Genomic DNA, 18,309 nt, shown 5'->3' with positions numbered 1-18,309 from the left:
TTTATCAATAGGCATCCATCCCAAGCCCTGACTCTTTCTTTTCAGCTTGAAATTAAAATGCATTGAAGGGCCTTGAGAAATAACAATAAATCAATATTTGTGTACACCTTTTTAGCCAATAGATTATTTTCTAATACACTATTTTAGGGGACTTTTTGCCTTAAATTTCAGTCATATAGCAATAGAGTGGAGTGTCCCGGACTCCCATAAATCCACTCCCCACCTCAGTGTGGCCGCTGCTCGCAATGGAGATTGGCCAGGTGAGGAACGCAGTTTGCGTTTCTCGTGTGTTCTTATTGAAGGGGCTGTTGCTGGGAGCAGCGGAGTGACACGGTCCCAGGCACTTTGTCTCCGACTCATTACTGTGGTTGCCACAGCGGTCTTGTCTCTTGGCTTCCAGGATTAAAGTCACCAGCTTTTCTTTAAGGTTGAAATAAAACACCACCAACGACAAAGGTGTCCCCACTGCGCGTCCCGTAGAGAGGCACCAAAGTTCGCTTTTTAAACTCGCTCTGTTGGGGTTCCCTTCCAGAAGAGGCGGTCCAGCAGGCAGGTGAAGCGGAAGCGGTACACTGAAGACTTGGAGTTCAGGATTTCTGATGAGGAGGCAGATGATGCAGATGCTGCTGGGAGAGACTCTCCATCCAACACCTCACAGTCGGAGCAGCAGGTCGGCAGCCAGGCTGGGGTGGACCAGAAATGCTAAGTGGTGTCTGAGCAGTCAGTGCTGAGGCAGAAGTGGACATCGAGCGGTGGAAATTTGTTCAGTAGCGTCTTAAAAATCCCTGCTCACTCAAATTCGTTTTTTATGCAAGGCTATGATATGCAATTTGACACAATTTTGGAGAATTAATGGTCTCTGCTGAGGAAGTTTCAGCTAGAATCTCAGGCCCTGGATTTACCTCTGGGAGCTCAGCGCTGTAAACGAACTATAATAAACCACTGAAGCTCACCTCCTGCTGCTCGGCACCGTCAGAACCGCTTTATGAAATTACTGCCTTGGAGTATCCAGCAGGGTACACTTTATTCTCTGCGCAATGTAAATGATGGATAAAATAGTTTGGACGAAACACTGGAAGGATGTAGAATTGATTATTGTAAAGATTTTATTTATTCTTTTTTTTTTTTTTTTTTTGCTATTACTGTACTTTAGTTAACAGACTGGTAGCCAGTTGCAAGGTCTGTTACTTAGCTGGCAGTTGGTCCTCTGTTAAATTCGTGGACAGTGTTTTACACCACAGATAAGGGCTGCCTCCAGTAACGGAGTGATGGGACTGTTTACTCCAGGAGTGTGGATGCAGAAAACTCGCTCTCTGTTTCTTGGCAGCCAGAGTGTGTGCCCTGTGGCTTGAGGGACCCGTGCGCGTCTCTCTAGTTAACCACACAATCAGGAAGTTATAAACATAGCTCTTCCTTTCTCCTCTCTGTGCATGTGGGCTTTCTTGTTTTTAGTAAGTTTTCCCACTGATGGCTTTGGACCAAGTGATTTAGAGGGTGTGGCCTGGGCAGGGGGGCGGGTGGGGGGACGATTTCCTGCTGGCTCTTGTCGCCCAGGTCAGAGGCTTCCCGTTCGGACTGACTGATGCCGCTGTCTCTCTTGCAGGAATCTGTTGATGCAGAAGGCCCAGTGGTAGAGAAAATCATGAGCTGTCGTTCAGTGAAGAAGCAGGTGAGCACCGAGCAAAGGTGGAAACCCATGGGGCGTGACCTTCCAGGTTGTCTGCTGCTCCTGTGAGGTTCCGCCGCGGAGCTGGTTACAGTGGCAGGTGCCGGTGGATCAGGAGTTCAAGGGCAGCCTGTTCTACCTGTGGCCATTTCTCAGAGAAAGGGAAGCTCAGTGATTACATTATTGTAAATCGAAACTTCTGGTGATAGCTCAGGTCCCATCTGATATACTAGCACCAATACAAGTTGGGGACTGGGTAATTGACCTGGAATGAAATCAGAACTCCATTAAGCAATGAAATTAAGATGTATTAACCTTTATAACACTATTTGGAGAAGGCAAGAAACCCAAATACTCCAAAGAGATGTTTAAGACTTCCATAATTACAGACAGCCTTTTCCATAAAAAGTGCTGACGAAAAGACCTTGCTTTGGGAGCTCCTTTGGAAACACCCCTATCAAGGTCTGTTTATTATTGGGGCAAGGATGTTTTACCAGACCTCTGATAACATTTTGCATATATAACTAATGTATTCAAAAACTCTTTTTATGTTCACTGCAAAGTGGATACTGGTCAGCAGAAGCACCTGCCAGTGGGCAGCAGGTGAACTGGTGCCCGAGGGAAGTTAGAATGGAGAAGGCTGGCACTTTTTCTCTAACCAGTGAGACGTCTGCTCCACATCAGTGTCCTCACCCAGTTTGGGAGACACTGAGCTTGTGCCTCTAGAAAGTGGGTACTGTGCATATAGGTCAGTCAGTCACGCCAACAGCGTTCTTCTCGCTTTTCTCTAAGCTGAACGAAAGCGCACATTTCATTTTTTGATATGTACAACAAATGTGGCTGCTTTTAGTAAATTATATGCAAAGTATAGTCTCCCAGCAGCCAGGAAGTGGAGTGGCAGAACTATGGGACTTAAAATTGATATTCCAAAGCTTATCAACTATCCGATGGCAGAAAATAAAACAAGCCACATAGGCAGAGCCACCACCAGCAGCAACAAAGTCTCAGAGCCCATAGGCACTTCCGGAAGTATGTCTGCTACAAAGTCATTACTGGGGGCTGGAGAGGTAAGTCAGCAGTTAAGCATGCTTTCTGCTCCTCCAGAGGACCCGAGTTCACTTCCCAGCGCCCTTGTTGAGTGCAATACAGTCACGTGTGACTCTAATTCCAGGTGACTCAATGTCTTCTTCCTGCCCCAGTGGGCACCCGTAGCCACGTGCACACACAGACAACGTAAATGAAAATAAATCTTTTTTTTTTTCCCTGAAAAATAAGAGGTTAGCTAGGCGTGGTGGCGCACATCTTTAATCCCAGCACTCGGGAGGCAAAGGCAGGAGAATCTCTGTGAGGTCGAGGCCAGCCTGGTCTACAGAGCGAGTTCCAGGACAGCCAGGGCTACACAAGAGAAGCCCAGTCACCGGGTGTGTGTGGAGGGAAGAGGTCATTAAAATAGCCATTGTACCTAGAGTGGACTTGTCTGTGCCTTCAGCTATAGTTTGCTTTTTTCTTAGGTGACCTGGTATGTGTATTTTATCAGTTTGTACATCGCATGTTCATATAAAAGCACTCGGGCAACAAAGTCAAGATATTTTCAAATTGAGTATAAAAGTAGTTTGGGTAGGAGGCTGTTGGTGACTTTGGGTTTGCAGCCTCTTGCCCTGGTGGATTAAATGATTAAAAACTAAGCCAGATTTGCCACCTGCTGAACAGGCGTGAGTACCACTGAACTCCTTAGAAAGGCAGCCCTTTTCCCTGGTGACTCCAGAACTGTTTGTTTGGGAGTTAGAGATATATGCTAAAATTTAAACAGTTGGCATGCTTCAAAGAGTGATCTCCTTCACTGACCTGAGGGGCTTGAGTAGACAGCGTGTTGTTGGGATGGGGACACTAACTTCTGTTGCATGGCTGGTTCTTCAGCAGGCATGCTCCGCAGGCTTGGAGGCGCAGACTACAGTCAGCTCTGATACTCGTAGCTTTATACTTGGTGTAGGGCGTGGCTTTTCTGTTTTGCCTACTTCGGAACACCTGTTTTCTTCTCTCTGCTCATTTTTACTGACAGGTTTCCGTGGGTTAGGAAGAGACAATACCACCTTCTGTGAACTTACCATACATACATACCGTACAACCTCCATGCAGCTCCCCAGAAGGCATTAGCAGTCACTACAGATGTGTGTGAGGGCGGAGCAGTCGTGGCAGTGGCTCTCAGCCTTCCTAATGCTGTGCCTCTTTAAGACAGGTCCTCATGTTGTGGTGACCCCCAACCGTAAAATTAAAATTAATTAAAGCTGGAATTTCGCTGCTGTGATGAATCATAGTGTAAACATCTAATGTGTGTTATATCTGATATGCAGCCGCTGTGAAAGGGTTATTTCTCACACACACACACACACACACACACACACACGGTCGTGACCCACAGGTTGAGAAGGACTGATTATTGACTTGGGGAATCTGAGGATGGAGGAAACTCCTGGGAGGAGTTCTCAGGAAGACAGGGACTGGCTGAAGTCAGGGAGAGGGGGTGGAGACTGCTCCTCTTGCTGCTGTCTCCTAAGGATCATAAAGACCCATTCAGAGATACTTTAAACTACTAATGTTCTCAGCATTGGTTGCTTTAAATTATCAGTTGTAAAAACACTGAGGGACAGTGTTGCGCGTGGAAGCAGAAGGAGATTTGAGATTTTTTTTCCCCTGGATTCTAACTGTGCTTGCTGGTCTGTTTCCTATTACTATGAATAGTGTAAGGATTGTCTGTGAGAAACGCTCTCTCTCCCGTGTGTGTGTGTGTGTGTGTGTGTGTGTGTGTGTGTGTGTCACTGTGCGTAGCTGTCTGTTAATTCCGTGGAGACTGACTGTGAACTCCTCAGGCCTGTCCTGGGGGTGCTAGCATCTTAGGGACTCAGTGGGTTCCAAAGTCAACCACCTCCATCCCGAAGCCTCGCAGGGCTGGAGATCCGTTATGCTGGAGTTCCGTAAGCTCACCGCTTGGTGTAGTGCACCATGTTAAAGGGTGCGGCTGGGCATTTATATATTGTCTTAAACACAGTTAGAGACATGAACCTTGAGGTAAGTTTGAATGTGTGAATAGATCTTTAAATCACATAGAAGATCTTTACTTTTCCACATTTGTCACAGCACTTGTGTGTGCCATCCTTCTGTAGAAAATAATTCAAGTCCTTTTGGCTCATAAGGGGAGAAGTATAGGGGCAAGTTCTGAATGAACTATATTCTAGTCCCTAAATTCTTTTATTTTTTTAAACTTCCTTACATGATATGTTTTCTCCATAAGAAGTTATTTTATAATTGTCTTAATTTCCCTGAATCAAACCAAATGATAAAAAATAGCTTATAAGATTAAATACAGTCCCAGCCCGAGGACCTGTGTTAAAGGGGCGCAGCATTAGGAAGGCTGAGAGCCACTGCCATGACTGCTCCGTCCCCACTCACATCTGTAGTGACTGCTAATGCCTTCTGGGGAGCTGCACGGGGTTGCATAGACGGTGCTGTTTGTTCCTAGTCCGTGGGTACCTGTCCATAAAGGTGACATATTCCCTAGAATGTCTTTGTTTTCTTACTAAGTAGACTGTAACTCTCTGTTTTTGTTGGGGTATGAAGGAGGTTAGGCCAGAAATCGAAAGGAATTTATACCTGCACTTTATTATTTTTGTTGGGATACTTACTCAATTTTTGCTCATTAATTAATAATACTTTTCCTTTGTTTGATGTAGTAGTTTTGAGTAGGGGGAGCCATCTAATTTAGAAAGGCCGTCCCTTTTTTCAGATGTGGCCTTGCTATGTGCGGATTCAGGCCAGGTTAGAGAAGCAGGCTCTTTTCCTGATGTAAATTCTTGGTCACATGAACAATGAGGCAAATACATTAATGCATGCAAAACATCATTTCGTGTACATCGCAACGATTCCATACACTCATTTGGGGGTGAACGGAATACATATTTTTCAAATGTTCTTTTGAACCCATGAACATGCATGGTAAGGAGTAAGCTATCACACCATCACTCCCTGAGTCTGCACATTATGGGATAGTTTCTGCCCTGGTGGTATGGGTGCTGGAGGCTGGAGAATGTAGCTGTCTTTAGTCAATTCTTGAAGTGGTGTCGAGGCTCCTGAATCTCCACACTCTGGGGAATACAAAAGATGGTCAGCATGGACAGATTTATGTGAAATGCAAGCATCAGCTGTAGAGCAAGAACGCAGCTGTGTTACACATGTGGTCACTTAAACAGGATGCTGCATGTTTGTTGACTTGGGGACCCAGCGGCAGTTCTTTACCAGTTCTGCTGGTAACTGAGATGGTGGTCTCAGCTCATTTGCTTCTCCCAGACAGCTCTAGAGCCTCTTGGCCAGCTTCAGCAGGTGCCCCAGGGAATAGACGATCGTGACAGGAAGTGGGCAGTAATGTGTTGTAGACAGATGCTTTCTGGGAGCAGAGCTGAGACCAAATAAAGCCATCTCCATTGCTGAAGGATTAGGCCTCTGTGTTAGTACCATCCAGACTTCTGGGTTCCTGCATCCATGAAGGCAGAAAGGACGGCATGGGAGGAGGAGAAAGAAGGAAGTCAGAGGTCACGGTACTGCCTATAATGGTGGTTTGTTTGACGCCGCCTGGAAGAGGAGTCATTTTGAAAAGTTATTTCAGAGAAATCTACAACAAACCTGCACCCCAGGTTTGTAAGAGCATGGTGACTTGAGATCCACTTTGAGGTTGAGTCTCAGGACATGCTGTAAAGCCCCCCACTTTCCTGGCTGGCTGTTTTCACCATTAATTCGCTCCTGGAGTCCCTATTCCCTACCAGTGTAATATACCTTGAACAGGAGGAGGGTGAGAGAATACTGGGCTTGGAGATGGTAAGTCGAGTCCTAGACGGGTTGTCACTTGAAGTGAACAACGAAGCGACCTGGGTTCGCGTGCTGCTGCCTCTTGAGGTGTGGACAGTCATTTCTTTTCATTCTGGATGAATAAAAGCTGAATATGTTGATTTTAAAAGCTACTCTGTAGATTGGGCCTTTCATAGGCCCGCTCGGGTAAAATCAGATGTTGATAGGTGGTGACCACACACTGGAAAGTCTAGGCTTCTCATTGATAAGAAGTAGTTTAAAATGTGGGCTAATTGAAATCGATAAATGTTGTGAAGGAATTCTAGTTAGATGATAGTCTTTAATCGTGGTTAGAGCATTGCAGATGGAGACCAACCCTAGTGCCTTTGTAAGATGCCCGTCATCCTCCACGCCTGCTCTTCTGTGTTATCCCACGTTTCTACTCGTCTTCACCAATCCACGAGGCCACGTGGCGCCCATGTGTGGACCTGCAGGGGCAGGCCGGCTTGGGGGCTCCTGCAGCAGTGAAGAAGAACTTGCTGAAACATGGATAAAAACATTTATGGTTCACATCTCTGCTTTCTCTGTGCACGCACTTGTAAGAAAGTGACACATTCTGAATTGTGTAGCAGCCTTAACCTAAAAGCATGAAGGGGAAGAGAGAGGTTTCTAAGTCCTAACGTTGACGTCTGGTGTATACCCCCTGGAAGCCGTCCGACCACTGAAACTTGTGACGTGGAGGACATGCATCGCAATTGTAACCCACCTCCATGGGATCGGAAGTGTTAATTTTATTTGGCTGCTGTGTGCGTGAGACATCTTGTCTGAGAGAGTTTAATTGTTCCACTGAGTCCAACTCAAACTATGAACAGTGATGCACTGAATTACACTGTAAGAACAAGGTTTACTTTTATATGGTTTCTTGTTTAGAGTTATTAACTATATGGAGAAATAAATGTCTTTTAAATATTTTAAAACATTACAAAACCCACAATGTAAAGTTGCCATGAGGCAGCCAAAAATAATACATATGGCATTCAGGAGAGCAGCTGCTAATTGGCTGCTGCCTGAGAAAATGGTACACTTGGCGTCTACTTAACACTGTGGGTTTGGCAGGCGGCCAGGTTTGGGGTCAGGTTGCTGTGAATGAAGCTGCATGTGGTTAGGGAGGAGTTAAAATGATTCATGCCGTAGAATCACAGGCACGTTGAGTGGAGCAGCGTGCATGTGCCCGTGTACGTCAGTCTTCATGACGGGCGGCCAAGGCTCCCCACGTTCCCATCCTTCCAGGACGGTCTTCTCAGGCGTCGTGTCCCCATGTGGGGGCATACGTAGCTGCCTCTGAAACACTCCAGTATACAGTTTTTAAGTGTGTGCCTCAATTTTCTCTTGTTGCAGAAAGAATCTGGCGAGGAGGTGGAAGTTGAGGAGTTTTACGTAAAGTACAAAAACTTGTAAGTAAATCGTGGCTTCTTTGCAGAGGGGAGGGGTCTGCTTGGACGACGGAGATTCTTAGAATCCTGAGCACGGGAGCGTCGATACGGTTTCTGTGGCGCCCCCAAAGGCTGTTTCCTGCTAACTGTGTTGTTTTGGGTGGCTTTGTAGATGTTTCTCTGGAAAGCATTTACTATGTAAAAGTTGATGAACTTCCTTATACAACCAAGAAAGTCCTTGTACACAGAAACACCTGACGTGATACAAGTGAAATAAAGTGAAAGTTGCCTGCCCTCTGAGAGTGGCTCTTGCTCCCCTCCCTGTCTGTGAGACGAGAATTCTATAGTCCCTCAGAGACCCCCAGGTCCAAGCTGCCCCTCAGGCTTCAGTGCACCGGGCTGCGGCTTCATGTGGGTTAGTTGCCGTATTTGTTTAGTGGGGTTAATTTTTTGTTCTTATCTGAATGGAAAAACACAGCCCTGACCATGCTGTGGTATCTGTGTGCTCACGGTGGCCAGTCAGCATGCTTTCGGGATTGGTCGCCTGAGCCCCTTCTACCCAGACAAACAGCTAAGGACAGAAGTTCTCATTGGTCACTTTGAGGTCATGTGCGCTCTTTGCTTTGTCCTTCTGAAGACAGACCCGGAAGCCTATGGGAATCAGTCCTGAGTTTTTAAAGAGAGGATTGGGTGCCCTGTTTTCCTCCTTTTGTCCCTCGTTGACATAAGGTCACTCTTATGAAAAGGCTGTAAGCAAAATGTTCTCTTAAGTTAAAAGATGGAGGTGTCTCTCAGTTTTATCATGGGAACCACTGAAATGAAGTCTGGCAGTGCAAAACGTTCAGTAAATGTTAACTGTTGTCATGTGTGTCCCTTGGTGAGTTTCCGTAGGCTCAGACTCTTCACCTGATGTGATTTCCTGCGGGGTAATCCTTAAGACAAGAACAATAGGAGAAGGGGAGGTAACCTAAATAGTCTGGAGGGGGAATTCCCTTGGATGTATCAAACCAGAGGACTGAGGTTGATTGACATGTAATTGCACCACCAGACAGGCATCAGAGACAGAGTGGCAATGGGACCCAAGTGTTGCCATCCACTCCCCTGTGGGAAGCTCCAGAGAGGAGCGCAGGCTCTGTACCAGGCTCTGCTGCCAAGAGGGAAGAGAACTTTCAGTCACTTACCACGGCGTGAGGAGTCCTGAGAGCTAGTTTTCTGTGAGATGCTTTGGAGACGTCAGGGAAGTTAAGCTTCCTATAGACGTTTTTCTTACTTCGTTTTGATGCAAACTCAGATTCGTAGAAAAATTGTAGAAGCAGTAGGAAGGATTTTTTTTTAAATTGTGATGATTGTATATCTGAAGTACTTGGAGTTTGTTAAATATGGTGATGCTTGCTAAGTCAACCCATGGTTCCTTCCAGGTGGGGTGTTTGAGTTTTTAACTTAAACATGGCCTTTCTTCTCTGCCCTGGCTAATGTACAGCCATGCGAACCTGAGGGTTCATTAGGAGAGATTCGAGTTTTTCGCCCAAGCAGTAGTGTTTATTTTGCTCTCGTCACCCCAGATGGAGCTAGTGGAAGTCCCTTCCAGTTGGCTCCGCATTCCCCTTCCCCGTCTCTGAGCCGTTGACGGCAGAGCGTGTTCCCGGGTCGTCCTGTCTCGGCAAGTTGCAGTTGTGCAATCAGCCTTCCCCTCACAAGTTTTGGCGTTTTCATTGGATGAGAGAGTGTGGAGAAGCCAAACGTAGGCTGTGCCGGGAAGCTGCTGTCTGGAGACGTTGTTGTGGACACACCTCAAACACATACATGCACACGATCTGCAGGCACATGTACCTGTTTATCATACATATGTATTTGCCTCCGCGTATGTGCCTGCCTGCCTACCTAACAACAAAACAGTTCCTTCGGGTAACAGTTCCAGCACCATTCCCCCATGCCACCGAGTAACCTCTGCCCTTTCTCCTTTCAGTGTTAGCAATTTCCCTCTTCGACCCTAAAAGCTTGAATCTTACTGTCTGTCTTTACTTTTTTTTTTTCCAGCCTTAAAATATACAGGAAATGAATTAAGAATGACTGACTGAGAATTGTGTGAGCCAGAAGCCTCTTTTTTTCTTTGTTTGCATGTTTTGTACTTAGTTGGATAGAGTAGAGGTTAAATACTTTACTCAGAATTTCCTTACGTTCCTAGGTCCCCATCGTTACATTCTTTACTGCACAGATCATTGGATTTACCAGTTTCTGACTGTGCCTTAGCTTTCTGTGTTTATTAATCACAGTATAAATTGTAAAGCTTGGGTCTGGTGGGATGGCTCAGGACTCCTGGACAGACCTGACAACTTGAGTTCGATCCTCAGATCTCCCAAGGTTGACAAGGAAAGATCAAACCAGACAGTCTTCTCTGACTTCCATGTGCGCACCACCTGACTCTTTCCCCAATGAATGTAAAAGTTCCGTAGCTAGATGTGTCTGTCTTACGTTGTATCTGGCTTCAAGTCGTACTGGAAAGTCCTTCCATCCTGTGTGCAAATAGAATTAGCCCACACTTTCTCCTGCTGTGCTCATGCCTTTTCTGCTTAAAGGCATGGTGTGTATGGTGTGCATTCTTTTCAGCGGTGTCGTGTGGATGTCATAGCATGTCCTTAGTCAGACTTAGAGGGTCAGTGCCAGCCAGTTGGTGTGATGCTTTGGACGGAATCAGAAGGCAGGGTCGAGATGAGCTGTCTAGGCTGCTGCTGCTGTAGCATGGCTGGTGAGTAGACGTTCACTCTGAAGACTCACGAGGATTGTATACTAAATGCTTACCCAGGACCGTGCTTGTTGACAGCAGTGTTACTACTGTATGTAATTGTGTGTGCTGTGGCTGTGTGTGCTGCAGCTGGGTGACTTACGGTCCTGAGGCATTGCAGTGTGGACACCACCAGGCAGTGGGAATTTTCTAGGTCCTTCCAAAACTATGGGACCATGATCTGCCCTACATGTGATCTGTTGTTAATCTAAATGTTAGATAGCTCATGAGCTGGGTGATTCTAACTCTGTAGTTAAGTCCGCCTTTTCCATGGTAATTTGAGATGTAGCTTGTGTGCTAGCGTGTTTATTTGTATTTTGTGTCTATCTATACTCTCTTCTGTTTTCTCTGCCGTATGTGTATACATGTGTTTGCATGTAGGCACATGTATGTGTATGAGTATACGTTTCCACTGTACATGGGTGGGGAAGTACTGGGAATCTTCTTCAATCTCAACTTAGCATATTCATTGAGTCAGGGTCTCTGCTGACCCCAGAACTCACCCATCAGCTTTTCTGGCTACCCGCATCACACAAGCCAAGGCTTTTCCTTTTGAGCTCTGAAATTATAAGCAGCCCCCATTCCCACCTGGCGGTTATGTGGTTTTTTATGAGTCCAGACTTCTAAGACTTAATGTCTTGGTTAAGGTTTCTCTCGCTGTGATAAAGATGTGAGGGACGTCAGCACTGAAACTCAAATTGAGCAGGGAGCACAGCAAAAGCCACAGAGGGGATATTTAATGGCTTGCTCCTCATGGTTTTCTCAGCCTGCTTTCTTATACCATCGGGAACCACCAACCCGCAGTAGGCTGGGCCCTGCCACATCAGTCATTGATGAAAAGAATCACTACAGTCTTGCTAACAGGCAGTCTGATGGAGGCCTTTTCTCAAATGAAGTTCTTCTTCCCAGATAACTTGTGTGAAGTTGACAAACAACAGAACAATAATGACAAAAACCCAACCCCACACAATAGACCCCCTTCTTAATTGATATACAAACACATCGTTTAATTAAATTATAACCTTCTCCTTCTTGTTCATCTCTGAGATCACATATTAACACTGATATTACAATATATCACATCCCAATTTATAAAGTTTCACAGTTTATAAAAATTCAAACTTTAACAGCCCAGTCTCTTTAGAATACCCAGAGTCTCTTTCAAAGCTAAAAGCATCTCAACTGTGGGTAATACTGTAAAATAATACTAAAAAATAATAACTTCCATACTTATTTCAAAAAGGAAGAGCCAGGGCACAGTTACAGTCAAATCAAAGCAAAGCCAAAGTCCACCAGTGTGATAAATAAGCAGAGTCGTACATCTGGGATTTACTCTATGAAAGGGGTTCTCACCCCTCCTAATGCTGCAGCTGCTTTCTGCAGTCCCTCATGCTGTGGCTTGTGAACCACAGGCTGAGAACTGTTGCTCCAGGATCTTCTGTACTCTGGGGCCTGGGCAGCCCTACTTCTGACTGTGCCATCTGCAGTACTCACAGCTTGTCCTAAATCCAGCCTGGCTCCACGCCATGCCTGCTGCTGTCCTTGGTGGTCCACCCATGGTACTGACATCTCTACGGCTCTGCCGCCCCCATCCCAGTAACTTTTCCTGGGCTCTCTTCAGGGACTCTGGCCCTGCCACAGATGCCAAAGTCTCAGTTTTGCTCCACGAGCCCTTCAGTTCTGGGACTTTACTGCAGTTGAGGCTACACCTTCACTGATATCCTCTCCTGGATATTCTCACTGTGCCCGGCCTCAGTCATTCTCCTTGACCCCTTCATGCCTTGAAAATCAGTACCGCATCAGAGACTTTTACACACAGCCAAGTTCAAGTTACAGCATCACGTCCAGCCTTGGTCCCCTCTGGACCACAGAGCTTCTGTGTGCTGATCCCGAGGAAACATTTCCCAGAAGACTTCACCTTAAGTGACGGGTCTCTTTATCACAACTGATTCTTCGGTCCCAGCTGACCAGAACCACGGATTAATTAGAATGCTGAACGATGCAGTGGTGTTTAGGGGACTCTAGAACTTCTCCCTGAAGCTTCACAAGCCAGGCCTCCATCGTCTGCACAGGTCTCACAATTCTTACCTTCCAAGCTCTCATAGGACAGCCCATTGACCTCTTGAGCACTCTCTGTGGCTTTTCCATCCTGGAGCGTACATGTCACCTCCACCAAAACACATGGTCTGTCACAGCAATACCCCACTCCTGGTACCAACTTCTGTCTTAGTTAGGATTTCCATTGCTTTGATAAAACACTATAATCCAAAAGCAGCTTAGAGAGGAAAAAGTTTATTTGGCTTACGATTCCCAGGTTACAATCCATTAAGGGAAGCCAAGTCAGGAACCCGGAGGCAGGAACTGAAGCAAAGACCATGGAGGAGTGCCGCCTACTGGTTTGCTTCTCATGGCTTGATCGCCTGTTTTCTTATAGCACCAGGGTCACCGAACCATAGGTGGCATTGCCTAGAGGCCAGTCTTCACTGGGGTTCCCTCTTCCCAAACGACTCTCGATTGTGTTAGGTTAACAAGAACAACAAAAATAGAACAGCTTGTGCGGTAGTTAGTGCACCAATCAGAAGAGAGGGCGGTAGTTAGTGCACCAATCAGAAGAGAGGGCGGTAGTTAGTGCACCAATCAGAAGAGAGGGCGGTGTAGTTAGTGCACCAATCAGAAGAGAGGGCGGTAGTTAGTGCACCAATCAGAAGAGAGGGCAGTACTGGGAGGCTGCTCTTTGGATCAGTTTGGCTCTTCATGTTAGCACCGTATTACTTAGGGACTGTGTACTGGATTTTGCTATCTGATGTTTCCTAGTTGCCCCTTGTTTTTAATGTTTTTATGGATTTTGTTGCACATTTAGTTTTATATAAACAGTTTTGTGTGAACTTGTCTAGTTCAACAAGAATGCTTACTTCCATTTTTCTCTATATTGTGTTATAGAGATGTAGGCCTTCGACTTTGCAGGGTATAGAACCCCGAGAGTCCTTTTAGTTGAATCAGTGTTATGTTTGGGTCCCTTTAGGACACATTGTATATTTTGTGTTAAATTTACTGCCAAACCCTTTGTCTTTGTTGCTGTTATGGAAGAAGTTTTCTGGAAGCATAATGCTCCCTCATTGGCTGTTCTTGTGAATGATGTCTGCTTATTAAGGTTCCATGTGCAAATTTTGTTTTCTTCTGCGTTACTAATTTGCTTTATTCTTTGAAGTAGTTTTCTAACTGATTTCTTAGAGGGTTGCTGTTTATGTGTGTGAGCGCGGTCCACACGCATGCACACTTGTGCTTGTTCCTAACCATATAGTCCGCAGATAGGGACAGCTTATTTAATGGCATTGCCGAGTACCTCTGATAGATACACTATTGCATAATTGTGGCTATCCGTGCCTTCCTTGTTCCTGATCTTTTTGGAAAAGTCTTTGTTACTTCTCTTGTCTGATAAGACCTGACTTTGTGATTAAAGCCTATATATTTACTTACGTTAATGAACTACCAATCAATTCCTAGTTTCCTGGATTTTAAGACAGCCAGTGTAAGTGTTGAATTTTGTTAAAGCAATGTTTGGCACCAGTAGGAATAAATAAATTTTTTTCTCCTTATGTGTATATTAATATTGCTTATTTTAAAATACATTTCCTAACACTCAACAAACCTTATATTACTGGAGGAAATCTTACTTCTTGTTTTTTCTTCCTCTTTCCACCACCTGGGGGTGTGGGGAACTGTCACTTTGTGTATCGGTCTGTCTGGTGACAATCTGTGTATGGCAGCTTTCAGGAAGGAGCTAGTTCTTTCCTTCCACCCTGTGGGTGCCAAGGATTGAACTCAGGTCATCAGATTCGGTGGCGAGAGGCTCTTGATGGCTGAGCCCTCTCTCTGGCTCATCTGCTTGCTGTTTTTTTAAAGTAGCATGGGAGCGTTTGCTAGCATTTTCCCCAGAACCCTCCACTAACACGTGGAAATAGATACAATTAATTTTCCCCTTTGTACCATCTTGGTCAACGTTAGGTATAAATATTATTTAACTCATTTTGTAAAGAAAGATTATGTCTTGAAATAAGTTTTTCAGTGTCCGTAAGCCATGTTCTTGCGAGCCTTCTTTCAGATCGTTTATTAGTCTTCGTGCAGTTGACTCCTCCACGAACATCGTCTCGTGGTTTCCGTGCTAACTCGTCTGTCAGAAAGCTTTCTGCGTGGTTGCCTTGACTCACTAGGAGACAGTAGCCAGCCTTTGACTCGGTTTCTTTTCTCCTTCTTTTCCTGATTAAGTCTCCATAATGGGTTTTTAATGTCAAGGTTTAAAAGGTGGAGTCACTGACTGAGAATTTCAGGTTGCAGGTGGCAGCGCAGGGCCAGATCCACCTGGCCGAGTGCTTGTGTCCAGCTTGGGGCCGACCTGGTGGTTCCATACATGTTTCTCAAGGCAAGAATTGTAACCGCCCGTGTGTCTTTTTCTGTCAGTTAGCTAGAATACAGGAGAAGGCTGTTTGCTATTTTTTGATTATAGTTGTATTGCTTAGTATTTGCTAGAAAATTGTACAAGTTGAAAGCATAAAGCACAGTATTTGTTGGTTTACTACTCATGGTAATTATTGACATTTTGATGTTTGCACAGTTGGTCTATTTTCTCTTTCTGTGTGTGTATGTGTATGTGTGTGTGTGTATGTGTGTGTGTGTGTATGTGTGTGTGTATGGGGCCTAGATGAATTTGCATCTGTGTAAGACACTTCTGTTTAAAATAGTTTCCTCTTTCACCCAACTTTAGTATTTAATCTGAAAAGACATGTTAGGACATAATATCAATATAAAATGTTTTAAAGATTCTGCAGTTGCCATTTCATTTCTGTGTAGCGGTATCTGGATGCTAGAAGAGTTGCAGATCCAAGAATCTGCCCCTCTTCCTCCCTTAACGATCCTGGGGATGGACCCCAGGGTCTTGCACATGCTGGGCATGCTCTGCTACTGAACTACATCCCTGGCCCCTAGTTTTTTTAAAGACAGGGTTTCGCTAAGTCCCCTGCGCTGCCCTTGACCATGCTCTCCTCTCCCCTCTGCCTCCCAGGGGTCATGAATTTTAGGCATGGGCCACCATGCTTAGCACCGGCTTTTTAATGTCATAGATGGGAAGAAAAACAAGATGATCAGAACTGTTAGGGACACTGATAGGAAGATGGTAAAAAAATGATATCAAAATATCAAATAGAACAATGTATCGATTGTCCTTTGAGTCTATGGAAGGAGAGGGACCATCTAGAATATGTTCAGGTTAGGAAAAGGCAGAACTGTGCTCATGCAGGTGAGTCTGGAAAATGGGAGCTGACTGGTAAGAGGTAGCCATTCGCCGGTGAGTATGTTTGCATGAAAAATCAATCCTGAGGGACATGGTTTCGAGCTTCTAGAAGAAGACATGCTAGTAACACAGAAACGAAGAGGAACTCTGTCTGTCAGAGGGGCACAGGCAGAGCCAAGCTGCACGCTGGCTCCTGATAGCCGATCATCAGGGCCTGTGTTTAGGCCTTGGGTGAACGAGGGACATACTGGTCCCCTTATCCATCCCCAAAGCAACCGAGGCTTTAAATTTGAGTTCTTCTGACTTGATAAGAACCTTTTATTTCTCAAAGATAAAAGACTCAAACATTTTGTAATTAAGGCCACTGAGTAGTGCTAATTGTTTGATACTGGTGTATAATCTGTTAACTTAGGGCATCACCTTGCTCTCAGGCTCTTTTCTGTTTGTCTGTATGTTTGTTTTATTGATTAACTTTAATTAAAAAAATTTATAAGTAGTGGGTAAAGCACAAGGTTTGACAGATAGCAACTTTTAAGTACAATTGCATTGTCAATTTTCTCTTATTTCCAACATTGGTGGCGATATAAAATGTTATTTGGTACTACCAGTGATCATTAATTAAGTGGGGGTTTTGTGAAAATTTTTAAGAAAATTTTTAAGAAAATAAGACAAATGCACTGATGATGTTTTAAGAATGCGTTTGATTCTTTCAGCTCTTATCTCCATTGTCAGTGGGCGTCTGTGGAAGACCTGGAGAAAGATAAGAGAATTCAGCAAAAGATAAAACGATTTAAGTCCAAACAGGGCCAGAACAAATTCCTTTCAGAGGTATGAACAACCTGATCAATCTTTGAAATGTTTTCTTTATTAAAATAATCGAAAGTTTGAATTTTCGATCAGTAAGCTATAAACAAAGACTGGCATTCCTCATTTGGTGCTGTTACTTGCGTATTGGTAACGGGTATTGCTAAAATTGGTAAACAGGAAATTTCTCATTCTTCCCGTTGGCTTCATCTTGAAAATCCTGGTTCTCGGGAGATGTGGGAATAACAGTGATGGTGTGGCTAATATGGTACAGTGAGCCCACGCTGGGAAATGAACAGTGAGCAGGCAGTAGTCTGCTGAGAGCAGGTCAGAACTTAGTAGGTCTGGAGGGTGTCTGGGTAAGTGTGGCAGATGGCTGCCATTGAAGCCTGTGCCCCTCGCAGAGGACACTGAGCAGATGCTGTGTGCCATCGCATGGAGGGGAGGCAGTGTCTCCTACCTTGGCTCTCAGTTACAAATAGACAGAGACCGCTGATCTGCACGAGGAGAGGACTGGCTCCTGCCACAGTCAGTGAGGTTTTAAAGGGTGGAGCATCCTGGATTCGAGACCACTAAGTTTCCTTCACATCCAAGACAAGAAGATTTTCAAAAACAACAACTCTCTTACTTTGAAAATGATGACTTGATGATTCCTTAGCTGCTCTCCTGAAAGAGTAAACCAGGGCCAGGCATGTGGTAGTAGAACACTTGCTTGCCAGTGTGAGACTCTGGATTCAATCTCCCCCACACTGATGAACAAAAGGCAAAATGTAAGTCACTAAGACTTAACTGGCTAGAAACCGCTAAGAGTATGAAGATTGTAAAATGCTGGCTGCTGGACAGCTGCCTTCATGTTCACACCTTTGTGAGGATGAGGAAGGTCAGAAAGAAGAGCCTTAGTATCCGGATGCTGTAGGATCCTCACAGGAGCCCCAGGGGCTGAGTACGCTTTCCTGGAACCTGTGTCCAGGACACCTGCAGGCAGGCAGGGAGTCTGAGGTACCTTGCTCTGCCCTCTGGCCTCTGGCCTCACCCTCCTGCTCTGCTCAACACCGAGAGGCTCGGCTACTGAGTGTGACTCCATTCTCTCCCCTTGGAGATTATTAGGACGGTTCTTTCTTTGAAAGAGTGCCCTGGGGCAAACACCAAGAGCTATGGGTTTCTATTTCTTGTGCCTTTTTTAATGAAAACAAAGTTATAATTTCCAGGCGCTCGGTGAGCAGCATGGTTGGAGAAGAGGGACCATATGTCCTGTTGGTCTTATCTGAGGCTCCATGGAGGGCAGAGGGGAAGACACAATGGGATCTCTTTCCCATCCTTAAATCATGGTTCTGTTTTATTATTCAATTGGATTCTGGTTCCTGTAGTTACACACTCTTCAGGGAATTGTGCCCGGCCCTAATGTCGCGCCCATTTGTCTGAACTTGTCTGTGTAAGTCGCTCGCACCCAGGCACCCAGGATGAGAAGCGTTGTCTTCCTGGTGAAATGGCAACTAGAAAT

General features: G+C 45.2%; 1 protein-coding gene across 4 annotated transcripts in view; it reads left to right on the top strand.

Moving 5' to 3' along the window:
- Chd7 (chromodomain helicase DNA binding protein 7) overlaps positions 1-18,309 on the top strand; it is a 177,841-nt gene that overhangs the window by 115,345 nt on the left and 44,187 nt on the right. For all 4 annotated transcript variants that reach the window (XM_085677027.2, XM_085677024.2, XM_085677026.2 and 1 more), the window contains exons 5-8: positions 533-670; positions 1,604-1,669; positions 7,901-7,956; positions 16,718-16,832. In XM_085677027.2, coding sequence (XP_085533153.2) covers positions 533-670; positions 1,604-1,669; positions 7,901-7,956; positions 16,718-16,832 — 375 coding nt within the window. The remainder of the gene's footprint in view (positions 1-532; positions 671-1,603; positions 1,670-7,900; positions 7,957-16,717; positions 16,833-18,309) is intronic.

This window comes from Myodes glareolus, chromosome 16, assembly GCF_982192425.1.
Source record: "Myodes glareolus chromosome 16, mMyoGla1.1, whole genome shotgun sequence".
Taxonomy (NCBI): domain Eukaryota; kingdom Metazoa; phylum Chordata; class Mammalia; order Rodentia; family Cricetidae; genus Myodes; species Myodes glareolus.
The sequence above is the reverse complement of the archived record's forward strand: the minus strand, read 5'-3'. Positions and strand labels throughout refer to the sequence as shown.